Source organism: Castor canadensis, chromosome 11 (genome assembly GCF_047511655.1).
Source record: "Castor canadensis chromosome 11, mCasCan1.hap1v2, whole genome shotgun sequence".
Taxonomy (NCBI): Eukaryota; Metazoa; Chordata; class Mammalia; order Rodentia; family Castoridae; genus Castor; species Castor canadensis.
The window spans coordinates 35981072-36006618 of NC_133396.1; the positions used below are offsets into that span (position 1 = coordinate 35981072).

At 34.8% G+C, this 25547-nt stretch overlaps 1 protein-coding gene across 13 annotated transcripts in view; it reads right to left on the reverse strand.

Moving 5' to 3' along the window:
• Bcas3 (BCAS3 microtubule associated cell migration factor) overlaps positions 1-25547 on the reverse strand; it is a 502679-nt gene that overhangs the window by 297887 nt on the left and 179245 nt on the right. For 9 of the 13 annotated variants that reach the window (XM_074046239.1, XM_074046241.1, XM_074046245.1 and 6 more), the window contains exons 16-17: positions 12412-12562; positions 2538-2582 (exon numbers count right to left, since the gene is read on the reverse strand). In XM_074046239.1, the coding sequence (XP_073902340.1) occupies positions 2538-2582; positions 12412-12562 (196 nt within the window). The remainder of the gene's footprint in view (positions 1-2537; positions 2583-12411; positions 12563-25547) is intronic. The other 4 variants (XM_074046243.1, XM_074046247.1, XM_074046242.1 and 1 more) reach the window with 1 other exon arrangement.

Genomic DNA, 25547 nt, shown 5'->3' on the forward strand with positions numbered 1-25547 from the left:
AATTCAGCTTTAAAAATTCACACTAACACTCTCTTAAATTCCTGTACTGAAATAGGTATGATACATGTATAAATCTTCTACACTATTTAATAGTCATTCAAAATCCTGAATAAATCTAGAGGATACCAAACTTAAACTGACTGCGATGCTGAGTATCCTGCAGTTTATTTTCCAATGAGCCCATGCAGATGATACAAAGGAAAAGTACTGAATAACTCATCTGAAGCAGCATGAATTTAAAGACTTACACCCATTCAGTGAAGAATAAAGAATTAGTAGGAACTGTGACATACCAAAAGCAAAAATCTTAACTAAGTACAAATGTAAGAAACTTCCATTTTAAGAAAATCTGCAAAAACTTCATTTCACCCAAAATCCATATATTACTGTAAAATACGAAGTACTATAAACTGATTTACTTAACATAATGTTTTACTTCAGAACAGTAAATAAAAACATTCTAAAGTTAAATGTCAAATATCATGGAAAAAGAGCAAAAACTTTTGAAACAAAGAACCTCTTATAAACAACACAGAAGAAGTTGTCAAATTGATATTCATTTTGCTGCCTTAATTTGAGGTTTCATTAAGATCTTAATGGGAAAAACATGCATCCCTGGTAAAGTAACATATTTTAAAGGAGGACCTTTTAGTCTAGCGTAAGTGACTAAAAACGAGTTTCTTGTGAGCTAACGATGGCATCAAACAAACCACAAAGCAGTCTTCTAAAAGACAGGCAATGATTTAAAAGTCTACTATATTTCATATATCCTTTCTTTAATCTGGCTCTTTTAATCTTGTTTCAACCTCAAATCATTTCTGGTTGACAAGTGCTTTTGCTTAAATGTGAGGAGCACATAAGCTGTTGGGGAAATGGACTTTTCTTACTTAACATACAACATTTGTTACCCCATCTTTAGTTCTATGTGAAAACTTCAATCTTTATTAATATACTAAAACTGTTTTGTTTGTACTCAGAATGAGGAATTTATCCTAAAATGGAATTTAATACTAAGTTTAGTGTACAAAGAAAGTTCATCATTTGTTGAATGTGGCATTTAAAATTCTCTGCTAAACTACAAGGTCATGAGTAAAATTCATGTATCTTACTTGTTTTCAGAAGAATTCTGGTTAACAAAAAGAATAAAGATCGAAAGGGTGAGGATCCAGCTCAGTGGTAGGGAACTTGCTCACCAGGCCTAAGGCCCTCGGTTAAATTCCCAAAACTGAAGTGGGGAGAAAAAAATGGTTGATTTTAAAGGAGTTTAAACTCATGTGTAAGAACAGTTTTGTGAACTCTGTTCAAATCATGATTCTGTATTGCAAGGAGGAATATTTGATGGTTTTATGTCACCTAATTCTTATATGACAGTAAGAATGAGCATTCCTTTGACATATGAACACTGACAATAGTCTGTGCCAAATAGTGCTCAACTTCAGTATTTCACTCAAAACGCATGACCCAATTATAAAGAAACATCTTTTCTGGTCTGAAGATGTGGCTCAAATGATAGAGCATGTGATGCCCTGAATTCAAACTCCAATCTCATAAAAAAAGGAAGAGAAAAAGAACGACGACAACTTTTTAAACTGGGGTTGGAATAAGGGGAAGGAACTTTACTAGTATTTAGTAGTAGGTGACAATTAATTAGTGGTTACTGGGTGCTAGGTACTATTGCTATATTGTGACATGTACTGGTGTGTGTGATTATCATATTAGGGTTCAGATACTCCAATTCAAATTGGTCATTGTTTTTGTTTTCTTTCTTCCTTTTTTTTTTTGTTTTGTTTTGTGTTGTGTTGCTTTTAAGACAGAGCTTTGCTATGTGGCCCAGGATAGCCTAGAACCTACAATCCTCCTGCCTCAGCATCAGTTCTTAATGCATGCTAATTTACATTGTGAAATGGAAGTATGAGATATATTCTATTTCTTTTCTATGATCATCATGCCTGAAATTGACAAAGCTATAGTCTATGCACCATTACAAAAGAATTTACTAAATATTTGAGTTATGGTGAGAAGGTACTAATAATTCAAAATAGTAAATCATATTTGAGTTTTTATGTGAAATACATAGTACCTAATCATATAACTCCCTAAACACCAAATCTATTCAAAACACAGCTAGCTCAATGTTGTCCCTTGGGACTGAATAAAATGTAGTACAACAGTATAGGCTATTTCTGCTTTACCTTAAATATATTCACCTTTCAAAATAAATCACAGCCTAAGCATGCTATATAGGAATTTCTATCACAACAGTACTCAAAGCTCTAAACTAAGGACTTAAAATTATGAGACATTTCTTCCATTTTCTTTTTTTAAAAAATATGTAACTGTGAAATAAAGTAAAACCCAGAAAACCCCTTCACTTCTTTAAAGCTTACATCAACATTCATGTTTTATCTAGAAATTACTCAATAATTTGGCGCAACTATGTGTGACTAGGCCATGCAACTGAAAACAAAGCAATGAACAGAGCTACTTTTGAGTGCACAGCAAATGAGTTAGGCATGCGGGACTGAACTGGAACTCACCATGGAGCTTTTATGGAAAAACATCCTGCTCCAAAGAGATAAGGCCTTCATGGAAAAGGGGGGAAAATGCACAACAAAATTAGAGGAATACTCACTGAACATTAACAAATACATGTATATCATACTGTTAAAAGAGAGTGGGTTAAAATAACTAAAAATTACTAATCATTTGCAATTCTGCTATACATACTGTCTCATACAACTGATAAACACAGGGCCCTTAATTTTTACAGTTAGGGATTTGGAATTTTTCTATTTTTCCCCCTTTTCTAGCGCATCCCTGTAGCAGTTTTGATTTAAAACAAAATAATTCATTGCTGAGACCCTTAAAAATGAAGTAGAAATTAAATGGAATAATCAAATGGAGAAGAGCAACTAATGTATGGTTATGTGACAAAATGTGTTTAAAATTCACTGTAGATGGCTGAGTACAAAATTTGACATGACAATGTTTGCTGTTCACTGGTTGCAGTCTCACAGCCATACAAAGAAAGTGCACATTTTTTTCAAGCTGCTTATTTGTAGTAAGTTGAACTATATATTGTTGGCCAAAAGAACAAACATAAAGTAAAGTAGCATGATTTTTCTTTATTTTTAGTCATTTCAGGAATTGGCATGAATGTCAATAGTGACAAAAGTAGTTTAGAATGCTGCACCTGGCCTGCATCAGGCTTCGTTGGCATATAGTACACTAGAGTTACAACATGTTTTAAATACAACTGGGGATGCAAAGGCAGACTTCAGTGGTATACGTATTTTTACTGAAAATTCTGTTTCCATTATTTAAGACATGCTATGCTCAAATAAGACTCAGTTACTTAATATTATATCCAAGTCAAAACTTTACTATGGCACATAACATTTGGAAGACAACAAATGGAGGACGAATATACATTGGTAAAACTTCAGGATTTCCACTTTCAAAATCGAACTTGTAAACTTTAAGGGGAAAAATCCTCCTGACTAGCATTAATTTCCTACTAAACTGAGTACAAATGCTTTTAGAACAGTGAGTACAAGTTTGAGGCTTGAAGCACAGTAAATATAAGGAAGGAACAGAGACAATGTATGAGGTAATTACAGGAAAGCAAGATAAAAGAAAAAGTGAGACACCGAACAACAAAAAAACACCAAAAAACCTGAACGGTAGCACTCTCACAGTTAATGGCAAGAACACAATCAGGAGTATAAGGACCATTTGCATTTAAAATAGTGGTGTCCCACAGAAAAACATTTTAAGGGGCAAGCTGACATGAGCATAAAAGCATACAACTTTTTCTTGAATGAGAATGCTCGGGCTTAGTGACACTGGGTAAGTGCATGTCCCAACACAGGCGGGTTCAAAACCAATTCAAGTAACAGAGACCACCTGAGGTGTCCCATTTCTCCACAGTACAGGATCAGAAAAAGAAAGGGCAAGCCATATCTATATGCCCAGAAACACCTCCAAAAATGAATAGTTTTTTTGCTGGCGCCATGGTACCCAACCCCTTTTTACTTCATCGGGCAAAACCCCTGAAATAATCAAACAGTCAAAGTGATTCTGGCAGAAATGCCTGCAATTGGAAAAAAACAAACCTATGCTGACCTTTATCAACTCTGAATAATCTCCCAACTGATTTTAAGCATCAGAACACAGCTGATTTATTATAAAGAATACTTAGTCCTTGATAGCCTAAAGATTCATACCAAAAATCAATCAAACAAAACCTTTAAGCTTCTATATTTCAAAAGACAACCTGCTGTTTTCCACCTACAGTAGCAGTAAATAGCTTTTCCTAGGTTTAAGTTTGTTGATTTAAAAAATGGAAAGATATGTCATCCGAATAGTTAAAATTTTTAAAAAATTCCCATATTTTCCTTTTCCAACAGTAAAAGATGTTACCAACAAGATTTCTCCAGTCATTTCCTTTCCCCACAATTCTAAAATGTACTATAAATCTCCAGACATGGTAGCAAACAGGCCTGCAGAAAATAATAGCAGTCCTGCAGATAATAAGGGTGGGTCACCATTCACAACATAGCCCACCATTGCATTGGTTACAAATATTCTACTTAAATCAAATAAGGATCAACTGGCTAATAGTCCAAGAAAAAAGAGGGCTGTGGTGACAAGGTGAGAACCTGGTTTAGTATGTAGACTTGGCATGCATCCAACCTATATTTACCCATTTCTTGCCTCATCCTACAAATTGGACCTCTGCCACATACAAGTGAAAGAAGATCTACAAGCTCCAAAGAATTAAAGTGACTGACGTAACTACTGACTTTGCAAGGGTAATGTCAGCTGCTCTTTTGAAATCAGTATGCTTAATCTTTCCTCAGTAGCAAAAGAATGAAAATATGAAGTCACAAAGCAGAAGCCCATGATCCAGCTGTCTTCACCTTTGACTCTCCTCATCATCTCCAAAAAGTCACAGCTGTACTTTTGCATGGGAGAAGAATGGAGATGGGAGAAGTATGTGAGGAGGAGTGTATGTTGAATTAAAGACTGTCTGTATTAACATTTGAAACTCAAATCATAATATTTGGATCTGAATTTGTGCTTTCTAATCACTGTTAAGTTTCAGCAGGCTTAACAATCCTGATATATAAAACCTATTCATTATATATTATGTCCCTTTTGAACTCATTCCAATTGAAAAACCTTGGGAAAAACTAGAAGTGACTAAAATTCAAGAAACATTTAGTAGAGAATTATTTATAGACCACCATGCAATGACCTAGCCATTAGTTCTCAAAGGAATTCTGGAGTCTCTCAGAACAAAAGAAAGGAAAATGTTTGATAATACACAATTAATGTTATGTAAGTCATTAAAATCTCAATCAAGGGCTGGTGGAGTGGCTCAGTGGTAGTGTGCCTGCCTAGCAAGTGTGAGGCCCTGAGTTCAAACGCTAGTATCACCAAAAAAATAAAAAAATAAATAAATACATAAAATAAAATAAATAAACTCTCAATCATATTGTTCAATGCCACATAACACCAAAGCCTTTGGTTCTACTAGCAGAGAAGAAAAAAAAGCACACTCAAAGATTTTCTAAAGTATAAGTAAAAAAGTAAAATCAGATAGGATGTGAATAAACTCTCTATAACCTGACTCTAGGGCTAAAAGGTTAATAATGATAGTTCAGTCAGCTTTAGAGTAAAGAAAGCATCTGGAGTCCAAGAATTCTATAAACACTCTCTACATCCCATCTTCCAGTTTGATTGTGTTCTATGAGCAGGAACTACCACAAAGCAGGTATCAGAATGAGCTCAGAGAAGTGAAAAATGTACTGAACACAGAAAAAAATTATACAAAATTATATATAGAATATGGAAGTGAAGCTGTATTTTTCTAAAAACAAAATCTGGGACTTCTACTGCCTTCAACATTATGCCTTCTCTTCAGCAGAAACTTAGATGAAGAATGATTATTTTTTCTCTTGGCAGTACTGGGATTTGAACTCAGGGATGTGAGCTTGAAGGCAGGTGCTGTACCACTTGAGCCATTCCACCAGCCCTCCGCATCAATTTAAATGAACTCTCATTTCTCACCCTCCATAGGAGGAAATCATCCCTCCTGTCATTTTCATGTTTTACTTTTAATTTTTTCATTAGTTTGAATTACTTCCTACCAGAGACATCTATAGCTTTGTTGGTTCTCAACCTACTCATGTGTAGGGAAAATTGAAGCTGAAACAGCAGTTGTCTAATTTGAGACATAACTGACATGCCAATTTAAATTACAAACTCAAGATATAAAGGATTTTCATTAGAAAAACATAGGTAATGCTCAACTTCTGCCATATGTGACAGAACAGAGACTAGCATAGCATAAATAATGCCAAACTTCTGTAGAATGCTATGCCTGCTAACTTATTACATGGTACATAGGAGGCTTCATCAAAAAAAAAATCCTCAGATTCACAGTAAAATGCAATAAACTATGGTTTGGTTTAAGTATCCTATTTATTTAGCACAAAAAGTGGAAACTCAAAACTATGGCAAATATAATACACATGTAGACACATATACAATCAAATGAAAATATATTCTTAATTATTTTTTATATCAGGAACTAAACATTCCTAGAGCTTAGCAATAACTAATAGTAACATAAGACCATGACAGAAGGTGGTGAATTACCATCTGCTATCATATCCGGTAGGTCTTTCTCCAAATCTTTCTCATTTAACTCACATATCTTTGTCTAAGGTTTAGAGCTCGGATAAAACAATCTAAGTAAGTCAAGAATCTGCCCAGGGGAGACAGTTGGTACCAGTGGGAGGTGGCAGGGGAAGAGGGTAGGAGGGTGAATACAGTGCAAAAAATGTATACACATGCATGTAAACGCAATTATACCTGTTGTAACTATTCCATGAATCAAGGGGGGGATGTAAAGTGATGCGTGGAGCAGGTAAATTCAAGTATGATATAGTTGATACATTGTAAGAACGTTTGTAAATGCCACAATGTACCCCTACCCAACACAACAATAAAGGAAGTGTATAAAAAAAAAAAAGAAGGGACCTTATTAAAGTCTACTATATGTCAAGGTCACTTACTCATGAAATAAGACCTATTTGACAGAGTTGTTCAAATAAATACTATTTATATCTTCCATTTGTACAGAAAAACAACTATCTTCATTTTCTAGCTATTTATGGGACTTGTGTTTAAACTCAGGGCTTCACACTTGCAAGGCAGGCGCTCACAAAGTGGGCACTCTACCACTTGAGCCACACCTCCAGTCCATGTACCTTTTCTAAACAGGGTTTGAGTTTAGCATGATCTTAGGGCAGCTCAACAGGGAGTAATGCTTAGAAATGAAATGAAGCACTGGTAAGGAAAATTATTATAACACATATATAATGTTCATATGTATGTGTATGTACAAGCATATGGATATAATTCAGATGAGGAAACATGCCTAGGACACACTGATAACAGGTGGCAGAACTAACATGAGAAGTGCCACCATCCATTCTACTTCTGCAGGGTGCAGCCCAAGGTTTCTAATACCTACCCCTACTTACTCACAAAGAAATGAGTAAATATGAAGGCGGGAGAGAAGAAGTGGGAAGCTACTTCCATTTGAAGAAAAGGAAAAGTCATGTGATGTTTACTTCCCAAAATGTTCAACTAGTTAAAAGCAAGAAAGTAACTTCTCAAGATTTTATTTCTTATTCCCATGAAAGTAGCTTGACCTCTATCTGACATTTATTGTTCTATTCTTGTTCCCACAAAGGAGGTATATAAAATTTTAGGGTTAAAATAGATACAATTAAGTACAAAGGAAAAATTTTGTTTTGTACATATAGAGAAAACACTAAAAAATTTAATCTCATTTAATTCATTAATTGAAGCAAATATCTGTGAAATACAGTTAATAAAATCCCAGAAGAAAAACCTGATGTCCAGAACAGGAAGTGATCCCTCATTACCAAGTCTCACTTTACAGAGATGAGGAGAACTTTACTTCATGTGCATATGGTAAAAACATGATGCAGTAAACTGGCTTTCCAACCCTCCACTCTTAAGACTAACGGAAAGTGGATTCTGCTTTAATGAGTGAATGGTGAAGTCAGATAAATTCTAAGCACTTCCTTTGCCTTTATCCATAGAGGTAAGAGGTAAGCAGTCAGAGGTAAGCAGCAGCTGTTGCCAACAGACACCTTCTTTCCTCCAAGAGATGCTTTGAGGAATGGAACAAGAAGGTGTAAATACATCTGTCTATTGCCATTTACAGTTTTACAGACTTCATGTATATCCTGAAGTGAGACAGATGGTCCCTGACACTACACTGGGTTTCAGAGATATGTATTTGCAAAAATAAGAAGGCAGATGTTTAAAGTGGCAAGCACATATTTTTGTCCCCTGAAGGGTTAAGATTTCTGTCCCAATTTAGATGTTTAAGTATTGAATCACAAACAATTATTAGAAATCTTGCAATAGGAATATAACATCTGCAAAGGTCATATTTGCCTTTATGCAAAATAAAGGTGATCTAAGTCAATCACTTATTAGATACATTGTCAGGTATATTGGAGGCTAACACACAACTTACATGTTTGAAATGTTTGAGCTTTGTATCCTTTTTCTACATTATCCATGTGAAATACTCTCCTTGCTCAAAACTAGGAGTTTCATAAAACCTAATAGGAATAAAACAAATTTCCAAAAGGAAGAGACCAGCTCATCACATTTGTACTCTAATGAGGAGATCAACTGTCTCAGTAGATAAAACAAAATATACCAGAAATAAAAGAAAATAGTTAGCTATGTTGTTGAGAATGGGTCATAGTTTTTTTTTTTAATGTTCTAATAAAATAAATATAATTCTGAAATTTTAACTACATGAGATCTAAAGGGGTGAAATGTTATCTGGTATTTGCTTCAAAACAGCATATGGAAAACTGGAAACTGAGAAAATATATTTTCTTCTCATAAGCCAAATGTTAATCTTGACAAGGGAAAATACATGCATTTTAATGAAAAAAAACCCATTAAATTTAAAACAATAAAACCCAAAATTATATTCTGAAAACTATAAGGCGTTGTTTTGGTGGCCTATAATAAAAGAATAAAAAGAAAAAAATCACAATAGCAAGTTCTGAATACAATCAACAATCAACAAACACTTCAGAGAGTGGCTTAAAATCTAGGCACATGTCTATTATCCTAGTACACAGGAGGCTGAGGGAGGAGGATCACAAGTTGAGGGAACACTGTACTACATAGCAAGTTCCAGGCTGGCCAGTGTTATATATAGAAAGAGATGAAAAAGAAAAGAAAGAATAAAGTGGATTAAGTGTATTAAGATATAAAATCTAGCAATGGTAAAATTTAAATGTCACAAGTAAAGAACAATGAATAAAATTTTTATTTTAAGATCTCTTCTTATTTCTTATTTCTAATATAGTTATATAAGAGAACATTCTTGCCTTCAGATTCCTGCATTAACAATGCAGGAATAAGTGGATGTTAAGTCTGGAACTCACTCTGAAAAAATTAGTATGGTACGTTAGTGTACACGCAAGAGTAAGAAAATGTGAATGAAAAAGCAAATAAATTAAACTGTTAACATTTGGGAAATTTGGGTATAAAGGAATTCTTTTTACTACTCTTGTGATGCTTTTGTAATTCTGAACTTTGTAAAAAAAAACCATACGAAGTACTCATTTGAGATAAGTACAAGTTACTCTCTCCAAGAACTTGAACATGGCATATTCTAAAAGAAATTTAAAAATTAGTCATTAATAACTGTAAAATTGTACATCATGAGGGAGTGTACTATACATGCTCCACAAATCTGAGAACTGAGGAAGTTTTTAAAAAGAAAAGGAAATGTCGAGAATTTATCTAAATTCATAAGTTACGGTAACACAGGAAGATAAGAGATGACTAATAACTTTTGTGCATCTCAGTTCAGAAAGAAAAAGGGTGGCAGGACAGAGAGCAAGAGAGAACTTCACCTTCTGACTATAGGAAATCTCAAATAAAAACAAAAGTAAATGAACTTCCAAACACAATGCATGAATATTTTAAATTAAATTCTAACATGTCACTTTATGTATAATGCTTCTGTTAGAATGTCAGAGCTATTTTCAGAAAAGTATTAGAGAAAGAGGGCTAACTTTTTATCTTATAAGACAGCCTAGCACTTATGTTAAAAACAGCAAAAAATCAACACACACCAGAGTACACTTTCTTGTCTCCAGGAAACTTCTGAACCATAAATCACATGCTCCCCTCACCGTCGATGTAAAATTATATCACAAAGAAACAATTTTGAAAACATAATTTCACTTAGAATCAGGAAGGGAAAGACAAAAACTTGTAAGAACTTTGTAGAAGTGTAATGTAAATTCAGGGGTGAATAAAGAAGACATAATTATGTACTTACTGACTAACTTCAGCAAGTGAAAATAGAATTTAAACTTCTATTTCCCAATTTAGTGCCATGTTTATTTGATTCTACATCCAGGAAACACAGTCATAAAAGGAAAAAATAAGCTAATTATAAATATAAAGATGTAACCCTTTCATAATTCATAGCCACTATCAATAAACTTTTTTTAAAATTAACAGAAGAAAAGTGGAATTCTTACTTAAAATTAAACTTCAACTGAACACAGAGTTATACTGAAAGGTCTGCTGCATTTTTCCTTTTGCTTCCCTTAACATGTCAGAAACTCATTCTGTAGACAACCATTGGATCACCTTATATACAAACACCACTCTACCTAGGTTGAGGGTCAATTTCTATGCTATAACGATACCTAGGGCCCAGAGGACTTACCTGTGAGAACAGAGTATTTGTTTCTCACAAAACTGGTTTCTATAAATACTTTACCAGTAGTACAATATTAAAAAATATTAACAGAGAAACCAAATAATTTAATCATTACTATCATTAGACAGGTACTATGGGTTATTTGAAGCCAAGACAGGGCCTTGTATTGGCTATTTTAATATATAATTTTTAATATATAATTTGTTCTATTTTAAATCAGGTTAACTGTTAGGATTGCTTATTAAGGAAAACAAGTAATTTGACGACAGGTATATTTTATCATATAAAATGCATCTTCAGTGTTATTATGTAATTAAATATATGAAATAGACATAGTAGTTTATTTTCAGTGGTTTATTTTTTTATTTTATATCCCTAATAGGTAGAAAAGTTTTTGGAATAGGAATTTAGGGCCTGCACTTGCTAGGCAGGTGCTCTACCACTTGAGGGTCTCACAGGTTTTTGCCTGGGCCAAGCTGGATCACAATCCTCCTACCTACAGCCTCCTGTGTAGCTGGGAAGACAGGCACACACAACCACACCTGCTTCTTAGTTGAGATGGGCTGGGTTTGCCCAGACTGGCCTCAAACCATGATCCTCCTGATCTCTGCCTCTTTAGTAGCTAGGATTAAAGGCATAAGACACTGCACCTGGCCCAGAAAACTTTTTAAATAGTGAAAAGGAGCACAAAGAAATGAAGTGAGTTATTTTGTTCAAACTCCAGCTTGAGTCTGAATTATCCGTGTGACTTTCTCTTTGTTTAATGTGTGCCTCATCTTCTGCATCTGTGGTATGGGTCAGCAGGGGCAGGAAGGATGGTGACATCTACCTCACAGGTTTGTTGTGGGACTCAAGTGCTACTGTGAGTGAAGTAAATGTAATTTGCAGTGTCACAGGTACAAGTTCATGAAACATAGCAGGACAAGGCCCTGCTACAGGGCTTTGGACATAAAATAAAACAGGATGGTGAATGCAAAAAAAAAAAAAAAATGAAGTGAGTTATCAAAAGTCTTTAAGGATGTTAAGGGCTCATCTTGAAAAAGCCACTAATCCTGTAACACTGGCTTTGGTAACTACTTATTGTATTTTCAAGATACTAATGACAGATTAGTAATATAAACATGCAAATATAGATATAACAATGAAAACCTCAATATAGATGAGTTTCACAAAGTTATTAGGAACATGGATATCATATAATATACTCTCCTTATTACTTGTGCCTGTCAAAATTTCGTAGTCATGATAAATCCCAATCATGTCAGGAAGAGTCAAGAAAATCAAACTATAATATCAGGCAGCACCATGAAGCAGCAAGTAAGTATATGACTGAATAGATGGATCTGATTCTTATTAGCCAATACTGGTTTTCACAACTTGTCACTGCTTTCTTTTTTCTAAGAACGTGTGTGTAGAAGGCTGTGTGTGAGTATGTTTATGTACGTTCTATGCTTTGTACTTGATCGGCTGCCATTAAGTCTCATATTGGCTGGAAATGAACATAATCAAAACCATACAAGGTAAAAATGTTTCAATTTTAGTCATTCGATCCTCTAAAACAGCTGGGAAAAAAAGCATCAAGCCTGAGGCCTTACCCCGTTCGTTTGGTGATGGTACCCAATGTCATTGGCTGCTTGATCTGTGCAAGAGGCATCACTACCATCAGGCTGGGGAGAGGAGAGAGCCGGGGGTTGCCAGGATTGTTATTAGTAAAATTGTTGTAAGAGTCTTGGCTGTTCAATTTCCCTACAAAAAGAAAAACAAAGAAAAGCATCAGCAATGAAAGCTTCTCTACCTCGTAAGGTTTTTATTGAATCCGGTAATAATTTAAGAAAGGAATCAGAGGCAGAATTATCCCAAGAGAAAGTTATGTATACTGGAAGAAACCAAAAGTAGCCTGGTAACAAGTGTGACTTGAGGGGGTGAATTCCTTATGTTTCTAAAGAAAGACAGTGTGTTTTGTTGCCCACCTTAGATGGGTCATTGCATCCAAAAAAATTGCTTTCGCCTATATACTGTCAATTTCTGAAGAAGAATCTATTTGGGGCTCTTGATTGTGTTCAATCTATAGAGCAATTTAGGCTGAACAGGCAGATTTCCCAATCCATAGACCCACAATCCATGGACTCAGTAAATGCAAGTAAAAACTGGGGGGAAGGGTTCCAGAAAGTTCAAAAAACAAAACTTGAATTATCCACACATTGAGCACTACCCTGAGTTCTTGTGAATGAGATGATGCATACATATATCCAGACTAGACTGCCACAATTTTATAGATCCTGAGTTTCTCTCCAGTAGTGCTTAAACATTATTAGATATGTAACTTGCTTATAACCAATGCAATTAGGTCTGTGATGGTTGCATCTATACTGAACATCAACAGCCTTTTTATTTTTTGTCCTTATTTCATAAACAATAAAGTATGACAATTATTTACATTGTATTAAGAAATGTAAGTGATCTAGAGGTGATTTAAAGTATATAAAAAGATATGCATAGACCATATGCAACTACAAGACAACCTTATATAAGAGACTTGAGCACTAAGAAGTCTGGCAAGTACTGGGGTCTTGAAACCAATCATCTGAGTATATCAAGGGATGACTACTGAAAGCCTAACAATATCAAGTCTTCCCAATCCAAGAATTTGGGATGTCTTTCCATTTATTTAGGTATTCTGCCATTTACTTCAATGCTGTTTTAAATTTCTTACTTCTAGGGTGTAGACATACAGATACTTCTTGTACATACATATTAAGTCTTACAACTTGCTGAACTCATTTGTTAGCTTCACTAATTTCTTGTGGAATCCACAGGATTTTCCCAATAAAAGACTATGTCATCCTCAAGGAAGAAATAGCTTTGTTTCTTCCTTCTCGGCATGGATGATTTCTATTTATTTTATCACATAATTGTTGGAACTCCAGTACAATTCTGAATAGTGAAGGCAAGAACAAATGTTCATTACTTCTAGTGAATTTTTATAGATGAAGTAAAATCAATCTCAGAAGACTGAGATTGGTTCTGCTCATTATTTGTAATATAGATGTCCAATTATTCTATCATCATTTGTTAAAACAATCATAATTAGTACTCTACTTGTCCTCCCACCTTTGCCAAAATCAACTGACCATTTATGTGTGAGCCTATGTGTGGATGCCAGTGATCTCTGTCCTTTCACCAATACCACTTTTTCGTTCTTTTTTTTGATGGTTTGAATTCAGGGACTCATGTTTGCTAGGCAGGCCCTATATCACTTGAGCCATTCCCCTAGGCCAAATTTTCTTGAAGTCTCTATTCTCTAGTGAGTTTTATAAATTCATAGAGATACAGAAAAACTTTATGAAACTTACCTCATTTTCTATGTTACAAAATAAGTTCAGTATTTATAATGTAGTTAACACTTTCACACACAAAACATCTTATTGACAAATAACTGCTCTTGACTTTTGATAAAAAATTATCTACCCTATTTACATTGTAACAATAGATATGGTACTAACCAAATAAATACACATATTTTTATTTTACTAATTTGAACTAAGGTAACACATTTATATAGACAGCATATGATGTTTAATCAAATGCCACTTCTATCTTGAACACACATTTATCTTTTTACATTACTATATGGAATTAACAAGTTAAGCTTTGATAAATGTCTCTTTTGCAAAATAAGGGGACCCATAAGAAATTTAGGCAAATAAATCATTATTTCCCTATAAAACCAGTTTCCAATTCAGAACACATTTACACCTATTGTGGAAATGACAACAGACAGCATTTACAATGTGCACAAAATGCTTTAGACTGTTTAATACATTAGACAAAAGAATTACACATACACAACACAGAACCTTATAGAAAAAAAAATGGAGACTCACATTACAATATATTTATGGAGGAATAAAAACCTATTTTAGTAAAGTCATTCAGAGTGACTTATTATACCATTAAGGCCAATGCGGTTAAAATGAGTTGTAAGAGTCACTATTAGACAGCCATGTTAATATTAATTTGTACTTGAGATGAGATACCAACATTAAATGTGTCACAAGCTAATAAAATTCATGAACTGTGTACACAATACACATTTCTCAGCTAGTAAACAAGTATTTGATGAGTGTCTTAGCCTAAGATAACAGGCTGTGAGGAACAGTGTTCCCTTTTATCACAAAGCTTACAGTCCAACATGCATGAAACTGGAATGATTAAGTGCTAAACTAAAGATAAGTACATGTGGGAATAATTATTTAGAAATGGGCTCCTGCACCACATGGGATGTGACCTAGTTAGATAAGACTAGGAGAAAAGGAATTCTCAAGGCATGAATGGTAATAGGAATGGGAAGGGGTGTAAAGATACCATTATGTGAACAGAAGTAAGGAATCTCTACAGTAGTGTATATGTAAGACAAAGCAGTGGGAAAATAAAAATTATTTCCCTGTAGGAAAACTTTTTTTTTCTTTTCTTTTGAAGGTTGTGTAGCCTATACTACCCTTAAACTCTAAATCTTCCGGCCTTAGCCTCTAGAGTGCTGAGATTACTGGTGGACTTTCCAATTGAGGTGAAGTAAAAACTAAGGTAAGATCAGTAGGGCTAGGAATGTGACTTAGCAATAAAGTGCTTGCCAGTATGGGGCCAGGCCTAGGTTCATCCACCCCACTCCCCACCCCCAGTACAGAAAAAAAAAACAGCAAAACAAACAAACAAACAAACAGTGGTATAGAAAAAAATGAAGTGATTCACTGAGAAATTCCAAACATTGTGGTTTAGTTAATCATGCCTAACAAGAAGTCACTTTCTCTCTAGAATACAGGACAAACTCAGGATAGCATGAAAGGGACTTGAGACCTACCCTTCTCAGCCTGCTACTATAGTCTTAAACAAACACCTAAATACCCAAAGTTTGTATTCTTCCACTCTTACAGTTTATAATATAGTGTCTGTGCAGAACCCAGAACGTTGGAGAAAATAAAGTGCATTGTGAAGAATTTATGTTCACATTTATGCTTAAGGGGCAGTGTCTGCCTTATATATTATTGGGTTTGGCACACAGTTTATAAACCCCACTTTTTTGTGTGTGGGGTGGTATTGGGGATCAAACCCAGAGTTCTGCTCATGCTACACAAGCACTCTACCAGTAGGCTCCATACCCAGCCTAACTATAGCCTTAATGAAAGACACAGTATTTCCACAAGAAATCACTCTGTTTTATACAACCATAAAAAATTACCTGAAGCAGAAAGAAAGCAATTCTATAAAAACCACGTAGGAATAAATTAGCTAAAGAAGGGGAAAGGCTCTATAATGAGAACTGCAGGCTGGGGGTATAGCTCAACGCTGGAGCATTTGCCTGGCATGTGCAAGGCCATGGGTTCCATTCCTGAAAAAGAAAACTATACAACACTGACAAAAGAAACTGGAGAAGACACACACAAAAAGGAGAGAAATCACACGCTCATGATTTACAAAATCAATGTTTATCAAAATGTCATACTGTCCAAAGCAATCTCTATCAAAATTCCAATGACATTCTTCTCAGAATTAGAATAATCCAAATATTTATGCAGAAATACACACACACACACACACACACACACACACACACACACACAAAGAAGAACTGCCAAATATCTGAAGTCATCTTGAATAGAAAAAACAAAGACAAGAACATAAATTAAAGGAACTCCTGTTACACTGTTAGTGGAAATTAACATTAATGTAGCCATTATGGAAAATAGTATGAGGTTCATGAAGAAAATTAAAAAATAGAGCTGGGCATGGTAGGTCACCCATGTAATCCCTGCATTCAGGAGGATGAGGCAGGAGGATAGTGAGTTTGGGCCAGTCTGGACTACACAGCAAAATCTAGTCTTATTAGAAGAACCTTTGCAATCTCTTCATCAGACAAAGGACTGATATCTAGACTATATAAAGAGCTCAAAAATTAAGTGCCAAAAGGACAATCTAGTTAGTAAATGGGTAAATGAGTAGTTCTGTAAAGATAAAGCACAGATGGCTAATAAATACATGAAGAAATGTTCAATATCCTTAGTCATAAAGGATTCTATCTCACCCATTAGAATGGTTACCATCAAGAAAACAAAAAACAAATACTGGCAAAGACAAAGGAGGACAGGGACCCTTCTACACTGTTGGCAAAATGTAAATTATTTTGGCTACTAGGAAAATCAGTATGGTAGTTCATTTAAAAACTAAAGATAGAACCACCATGTGGTTCTGCTAAACAGACATCTGCACACCCATGTTTTTATCAGCACTATTCACAATAACCAAACTGTAGAATTAGTCTAGGTATCCATCAACCAATGAATGGACAAAGAAAATGTGATATGTATGTATATTCAGGCATGAAATTATGCCATTTGCAGGAAAATGGAGGAATCTAGAAATCACCATGTTAAGTAAAATAAGCCAGACCAAGAAAGACAAATATTGCAAGTTCTCAGTCATATGTGGAATCTAGACTTAAAAAAAAAAAGAAAGGCGAGTAAAATGGGAACTGTTTGGGGGACAGGGGAGAATAAGCAAGAAAGGAAAAGGGTAGAAGGAGATAGCAAAGGAGGATCGAATATGAACAAAGTACTTTATACACCTGTATGAAAATAGAATAATGAAAACTGTTAAAATTGTTTAAAGGGAGAGAGGTGATGAGAAAGTAATAAGGGTGGTGAATTTGATCAAAGCATATTACATGATGTATAAGAATATCATAATGAAATCCCTTTATACAACTAATATATGCTGATAAAGACACACATGAGAATAGAAAACAATTAAAATAAAACTGTTGTTTGGCCCAGCAATTCTACTTCTAGGTAAAAATCCAAAGGAAATTCAATCAATATGTGAAAGAGACATCTCCCTTCCTGTGTTTATTGCAGTAGTTTTGACAATGGCCAGAAATGGAAATGACCTAACTGTCCACCAACTGATGAATGGTTTTATAAAAATGTGGTATATCTATACATGATAGAATACTATTAGGCCATACAAAAGGATAAAATCCTGCCATTTGGTATAACATGGATGAGAACTGGAGATCAGAATGTCAAGAGAAATAACTCAGAAACAGAAAGACAAGATACACATGATCTCACTCAAATTTGGACTTATAAGTTGCTCTCATAGTTGAGAGTAGAAGGGTGGTTTTGAGAGGCTTAGAAGAGTACGGGGATGCAAAAGGTGGGGAAAGCATGACCAAGGGGGTAACAAGTTCTAGTTGAAGAGGAAGAGACTCTCTGGTGTGCTGTAGCACAGCTGCATGACTAAGATAATAGTGATATACTGAATATTTTAAAAAGTCAGAAGAATCAGTTTCCATATTTTCACAATGAAGAAACAATGAATGAGCCGGGTGCTGGGGGCTCACACCTGTAATTCTAGCTACTCAGGAGAATCAAGGTTTGAAGCCAGCCTGGGAAAATTGTTTGCAAAACCCTATCTCCAAAATAGGGCTGGCAGAATGGCCCCAGTACTGCCAAAAAAAAAAAAAAAAAAAAAGAAAGAAATAAGTATATAGGGATGTAAAATCTTTTTAAATTTTATAGTATATGTGCATTGAAATATTACATGTTAGGCATGTACCAGTTAAAAATAAATAAAAAATTTAAAAAGAGTAAGTATGTTGATGAAATGGTCAATAGGGACAGAATTCAGTAAGGCCACCCCAGAGAAAAAGCTACTAACTGGTATTCTTCAAAAGGGCACTTTTAATGGGGAGACAAAAAAGTCAAGTGTACAGAAGGAAAGGGACAAGGAAATTGGTAAAGAAGAAAGATTTAAAGTCTGGGACTGGAACTTGTTCAAGGTACAGTATATGCATAAATGGAATTATCACAAATCCCCTTGTATTATTAATAAATGCATAATAAATCAGAGCTAAAATTAAAAATGTTAAAAATGCAGCCAGAACAAAAATAAAATAAATGTGTGAGATCAAAAAAAAAGGAAGAAGACTGGGACTAAAGGGAAGATATCAGCAAGATAAGTGACTAACAAGCAAAGATTTTATTTACCACTCTTTCACTACACAGTTTTAGGGGCTTATTGAGATCAGGACCTGGAATAGGTCCTGGATGAGTAAGTCCAGAGGACTTTCAAACAGTTCATGATATAATGGAGTATAAAAGTGTATTACTAAAAATGAAAAATAAGACAGCATGCTAATAAAGATATCAGAAAAAGGCCTCAGAAAGTTACTTTTATTGGTGCTTTGTTCTAAAAAAGGAGTTAAAACATAAATTTTAAGCCAACAGGAATGAAACTATTTCCTCTAATTTTGCTTTTCTAATAGAAAATAAAGGGTAAAAAGACATATAAATAACACCTGTAATTAGTAAAATAAGGGAGTTAATGTAGACAACAAATCATGCATGATGTTTCATTAAACCTGAAGCCTCTTAGTATAATGAGGTAGGTGCTCCGGGAAGAAACGTAAAGTAAATGTCCTCAACGTGCTTTCGGTGATTCCCTAATTTTTTGTTTTCTTTGTGCTACCTTTCAGGTATATGTATATATGACAGTAATAAGTGAAAAATTTCTGAGCTCTATGAAGATAGTCACTACAAAAATGTGTCACCTTCATTATCCCTCCTTTCCATACCTCTTGCTCATTACATGAGGAGAAGTAAAACAGCAGAGGTTGTTTAAGTGCAATTTTAGCAGTGGGCTTCCTGAAGCCTTTAGATACATGAAATATTTCACACAGCATTATACTTTCAAATTCCAGCTGGGACAAGACCTGTAAGTGACAAATGCCATGAGAATGGATATTCTCACAGTATTTCTGGAACAACCAGACAGAGGAAGTCCCAAAAATCTCATGAGAAAATAAGTTCTTCTGAGACTCTCATCCTAGTGTTGTGGGCTTAATCTATATAGATAAACTTGCATAAGCCTTCAGGCTTTTGGGTCTTTATCCAAATCCATAAGAGCTTTGATCCTTTAGAGGGTAACCAGTCCCCATAATAGATGGGATTCTCCTGGGGGGAAAAATCCCAAATTCCAATAAAATGATTTATCAGTAAATAAAAGTAGGAATTATATTTGAAAATAGAATATCATTTAAAAATCAGAATTTAAAAACACCCCTTGATAATTAAAGCTATGATATTTTGTTTTTGTTCTACTTTTAGTTGTGTTTACTATTACTGTTTTTCACATTGGAAAAGTAGCAGTAAACCAGAATAGTTCACTTTGGGGTTTGAGCACTGACTTTCTGTGTTTATCCATAAGCAAATCTGCATTTTTGAAAGAGCAATTAAGACAACGAACTTTTATGTTTTCCCCCTACCACCACTACCTTTAGGATAAAGCATCCAAGTACCATATGCTTGGTGACACTGGCACCCATGCCACCCTCTCACTGTCCACACCAACATAGAGTACCAACACCTACATATGTGTGATTGCTACAGTATGATGTTTACTAAAAGTTCTGTTAACTTCACTATGATTACTCAAGTCTTTTATACTATAAAAACACAGAGGAGAAATGGATGAAGCAGGGGATAAACATGAACAGAGAAGGTAACAATGGGCTTTGATGCTGCACTGGGGGAACAGTCTGTCAGGTCAGCTTTGCAGAGTCCTATTCCCAAACCAGTCATCATTAACTGACTCACTTCCACAGGAGGAAAAAAAAGACAGAGTCTGAAAACTCCGGACAAAAGAAATCCCTGCAGACAAAGTAAAAACAAATTAAAAGACCCATTATAAAACACAGATGCTACAACGAAAATAAACTTTCTAAGATTTACTGGGCTTTGACAAACTTGGACATTTGTGGAAAAGACATCAGCAGCAACTCCCAGGTAATGTGGCTAGAAAGCTAGACTCCTTTCTGTTTTATCTTCACCCTCTGTGCAGAAACTGCCAGGCTGGTATTCTTAGCTTCTGAATGCAGTGATGTGAGAACATGTGAATGTGGCAAACTGCCAACCGCAAGAAACTTCTAAAGCAAGCGAGATCCTGAAACTGCAGAACATTTCACATTATGCTAATATGAAAGTGTATGAGTTTATTTTTCCTTCAATACAGAGAAAAATAAGAAAGAATGAAATTATATGCATCCTCCCAGTCTCTAAAAAATACTGCTATTCCACCAGTTTGTGAACCAAGCAGAGTAAAATTAATAAAATAACATTTAAGCTTCATATAAGAAATTACCTTAAAAGAGGATACTATCAATGTGCTAGAGAAAACTTTGTTATAGGTCTCTAGAAGCATATGAGTTCTTGACAGTGGGGGGTCAAAGGAAGATTCTTCAAGAACAGAATGTATGAGAAAGTAAGCATCACAGTGAAACAACATGGACCAAATGAAGCATTTGGAGAATAAAGGAGCACTGTCTTTTGTTGTCAGTAAGGATTTTGAAATAATAGGTACAGAAATGTTGAAGGTTCATTTGCAAAAGCGCAAAAGGAAAGGAGGAGGCAATGTTAACACTTTCTAATCTGACTTTTCATGCTCTTGTCAACACAGAGTTTATTCCCTTTCGGCGAAACCATCCTATTATTCAGTATACTAGACTCTTTTCAATTGCGTCAAATCCTGCTCTCATCTTCTCTCCAAAAGATCCACTGTAGTTCTAGGTTAGAAGTGTCCCAGTCAGTATCCCTGATCTGCTATTTTGAACTCTCATATTTTGAAATTGTATTAACGCGGCACACAGAAATCCAATGTCAATGAGGAACACTGGCACCCCAGAGAAGACAAATCTACAGAAGCAGCCTATTCCCAACTACTTCCTTTATCTTTTTCCCCTTCCAGTAGTTTCTCTAATCAAACACATCACGCAGATGTCCTATTCCCTACATACTAGCTCTCTAAAACAAAAACTGAGAAGGAGTTCTATGGGGCCTTTTTGTATACATTTTACATTCCATAAAAGACCAAACAAAACGTTCAGTCTGCATTTAATACCCTGTGTGGAATGACAGGGATAAAAATGCAAAATTTAAGAAGGAATTTTAAGCTAATTCTATAGATGTAATCTTGACTGTCAAAAAGAGTACAAAGGTAGTTTGTTCTAAAACAATCAATGGAAATCTAGGTTCTGTAAAGTTACAAATACTGTTTAGGTCTTGCTCGGCATCTAATTTAACATTAAAGCCTTCTCAAGCTAACTCTCAATAATTATTTAATAAAAACAAAATAAAACCCTTTCAGAATATATAAAAAGTGTCCTGTGTAAATGAGAATTGCCTGCCTGCACACGGGTTGCTTTTGGTTTGGATAGGGACCTCTCTCACTGTCTCTTCCCCTTTCCTAGATGAGAATGACAAGCTTCCCAGCTGCAGTTCTAGGACTTGCACCCTCCTTTTTGACCTTTTCTTAGGCATGTTCCAATATGATCTGTAATCTACTCGAGTAGGAAAAGGAAACAGCAGCGCCCTGGTGAGAAACAGTGCCTTCTGACCCACATACCAAACTGGGCGGAAGCAACGCTTGTTCACAGGAGCCAAGAAGAGAACACAGGATTAAAAGCAAATGCATTTTATGTACATGTAGACACACACACACAATTTTACACAACTGGTAACCTAACAAATAGTTTAGGAGACATAATTAAAAACAAAATGTTCAAGGGCAATTCTGACTACATTTATAATTGCTCACAAGTTTTTGGGGTTTTTTTTTGGAGGCAAGAATTGGTAAAGTAAAAATACTGCAAATTTTTTATACATTTCAAGCAAAAAAAAATACTTGTTGATTTTAACAAGTAAACTTTTCATGTCACTGCAGACTTTACTGTAGGTACTGTAGGAAAGAGTGGGAAGATAGGAAGATAATTCTCTACAAAACAAACTTTCAAAAGAGAATCTAGTTTCTGTGTTCTAGGTTCGGGACGGAGGTTATGAATGATATTGTCACTACTCTGCACCAAACAAAGTAGTCTACATAACTCACTGCACAATGCTTCTTAATTGTTTATGAAAATTCAAACTGAACTTTTAAGAGAACTGATACTGCACTTTTCCCGAGCACCAGTGGTTCACGCCTATAATCCTAACTACTGAGGATGCAGAAATCAGGAGGATCACAGTTTGAAGCCAGCACAGGCAAACAGTTCACAAGACCCTATCTCAAAAAACCATTCACAAAAAAAGGGCTGGTGGAATTGTGCAAGGTATTGCCCCAGGACTGCAAAAAAAAAGAGAGAGAGAGAGAAAGACTTTTAAAATTACACTTCGAAAATTATTTATAAAATTATGGGCTAGTGGAATGGCTCAAGTGGTAGAGTACCTGCCTAGCAAGCACGAAGCCCTGAGTTCAAACCCCAGGGCCACCAAAAAAATTATACTTACATATAAATAATTCAGTAGGTAACTGGCTAAGAGGTTTCCACTTTCTATCATGAGTACATGCTCACCTGGTCATTATTACTTTGAATGTGCTGTCTAATATAACATGTAAGCTAAGGTACAATTCTTTCCTTACAGTTAAATTGAATCCAATCAAAAACTATAACACATAAAAGTTAAAACGAATACTCACTACTGAAAAATTATAAGTAGAGTAAGTGCAGTTTTCATTATTCTTAAATGAGCTTTAAGGAGTCTCAAAAACATAGGTGGAAAAAGAAAAGATTAGAAAAGAAGATGAGATCAAGAGAGTTTTATAAAATGCAAGCACACAAATGGGGAAGAATACAAAAAGAAAATGAGAAGAATTCACTGAAACATTAAAAAATCTGTCTAAAATATATTATATAATTTAACCTTCACAACACAATCAACTCAATAGAGCCTCCCTTGGCTCTGGGATGAAGGAAATATACTAAGAACTGGTGTTCTTAATATTTAAGAAGCTTTAGTCCTTTTTAATTAATTTTGAATATTAGGATAAAAATGACACTCAACAATGAAAAGTGAAAAAACAGAAGACAAACTGTTTTCATAAATAAATATAAATAAATAGATTACATAAAGTCTCAAACACTAGAGGGGAGAAAGCAAATTCTTAGTAAAAATAAAATAATGAGAGAAAAAAGTTTGGCCCCTTCACTAGAGGAGGCAAACTATTCCCAAAGATAGCATGGTAAAGCACCCTGAAATTCCCACAACTCTAAACCAGTCAAACAGTACTGGGACCAAGAGCTCATAACTGAGGACTTTTAATCCTAGTGAGTACTACAGAAGCACACTGTACATATATCCATATATATATGTAGCTATACATACATATATAGGTATGAAAATAGCAAAATGAAATCAACCAAAAACTGTTAAAAGGGAGGATGGTTAAGAACAAATGACAGAGATGGGGTGAATTTGAACAAAATATTACAATGAAATGCCTTTGCACAATTTATGCTAATAAAAAAATTTTAATCCCAGAATTAAAACCCAATAAAATAGTATCTCAGAACAAGTTTGGGATAAAATGAGTTCCCTAAAGCAAAACATTTCGTTAAAGTACTTATTATCAATACTCTATAATAACTCTCCCTTCTTTACCTAATAATTTTGTATCTTTGTATCATAACAGAGGAAACAGAAACACTTCACTATTCAAGGAAAAAAATATCCTTGAACACATATAACTGTATTAGTTCAATTGGAGAACTTATAAAATATCACTATCAAGAGTTCATTAAGAAAGAAAAATGAATAATGTGTAATAAGGTGAAACAGTAAATTAATTCCAATATATGAGTATATTTTCATAAGATATAGAGAATTCAAAATAATTTAACATTTGCCTATCACTGCATACTTAAGAAACAATTAAATGTTAAAACCAAAGCATGTTGTATTGAATAACAAATACACCACTAAAATGTAAGCAACTTCCCTAATAATCAAAAAGATAACAAAAATAGCAAGAACTCTCTTCTCCCCACAACCTCCAGTTCCCTCCCGGCACTCTCCCCCACCCACCAACGGAAGCCTTCCTTCTTATTACCCATGACTCCTAAGACTATTTGCTGGCTCTATTTCAGCATCATGACTCAGGTCATGAGAAGTGTCAAAGATGCATTTCCTTCAGATGGGAAAGTGCAACAGATTTTAACAACCATACAAAGATGGGAGTACAGTGCAAAAGGGACAAATCAGCATTTTTGACAAAAGGGAAGATGAAACCTCTTATATTCACATATATTTACAGCTTTAAAACACTTAAATATATTCCCATCAAAATACGCTTACATATTAAGCTCATGAGGAAAAGAATACTCAATTGTGCTACCCAAATTATCAACAATTTGTAAGAAAGAATTGTTCACAAAAAATAATTTAAACTTAGCACATCATATGACTACAAATAAACATTTCAAGTTCTGGCCTTCTAACTACTTTTGCAAAAGCATACCCGTGGATTTACCAATGTAAATCCATGTTATAATAAACTCCCATTATTGAAAACCTTTGAGCGTTAGAACCACAGAGGTGTGACACCATGACCATGCTGGGACCTTCTATACCTAGTAATAATGAATCTTCATTATTCCTTGCAATTCTCTACTGCAGCATAAACGCTGATTCTTAATCAGCTGAATCGCTGACAGAAAACCATATTCATTTATCAGTAGTATTTTAGTTTTTTTCTCATCCACAATCTTACAGAATGTGGACATACTTCCATTCATGCCAAATCTAGAATAGAGGGAAATCTTATTAAGCACTCCCTGCCAGGAATGGCTTTTTATACTGATCATGGAAGAGCCTTTCTCTTCTGAGGCCACACCCACAACAATGCC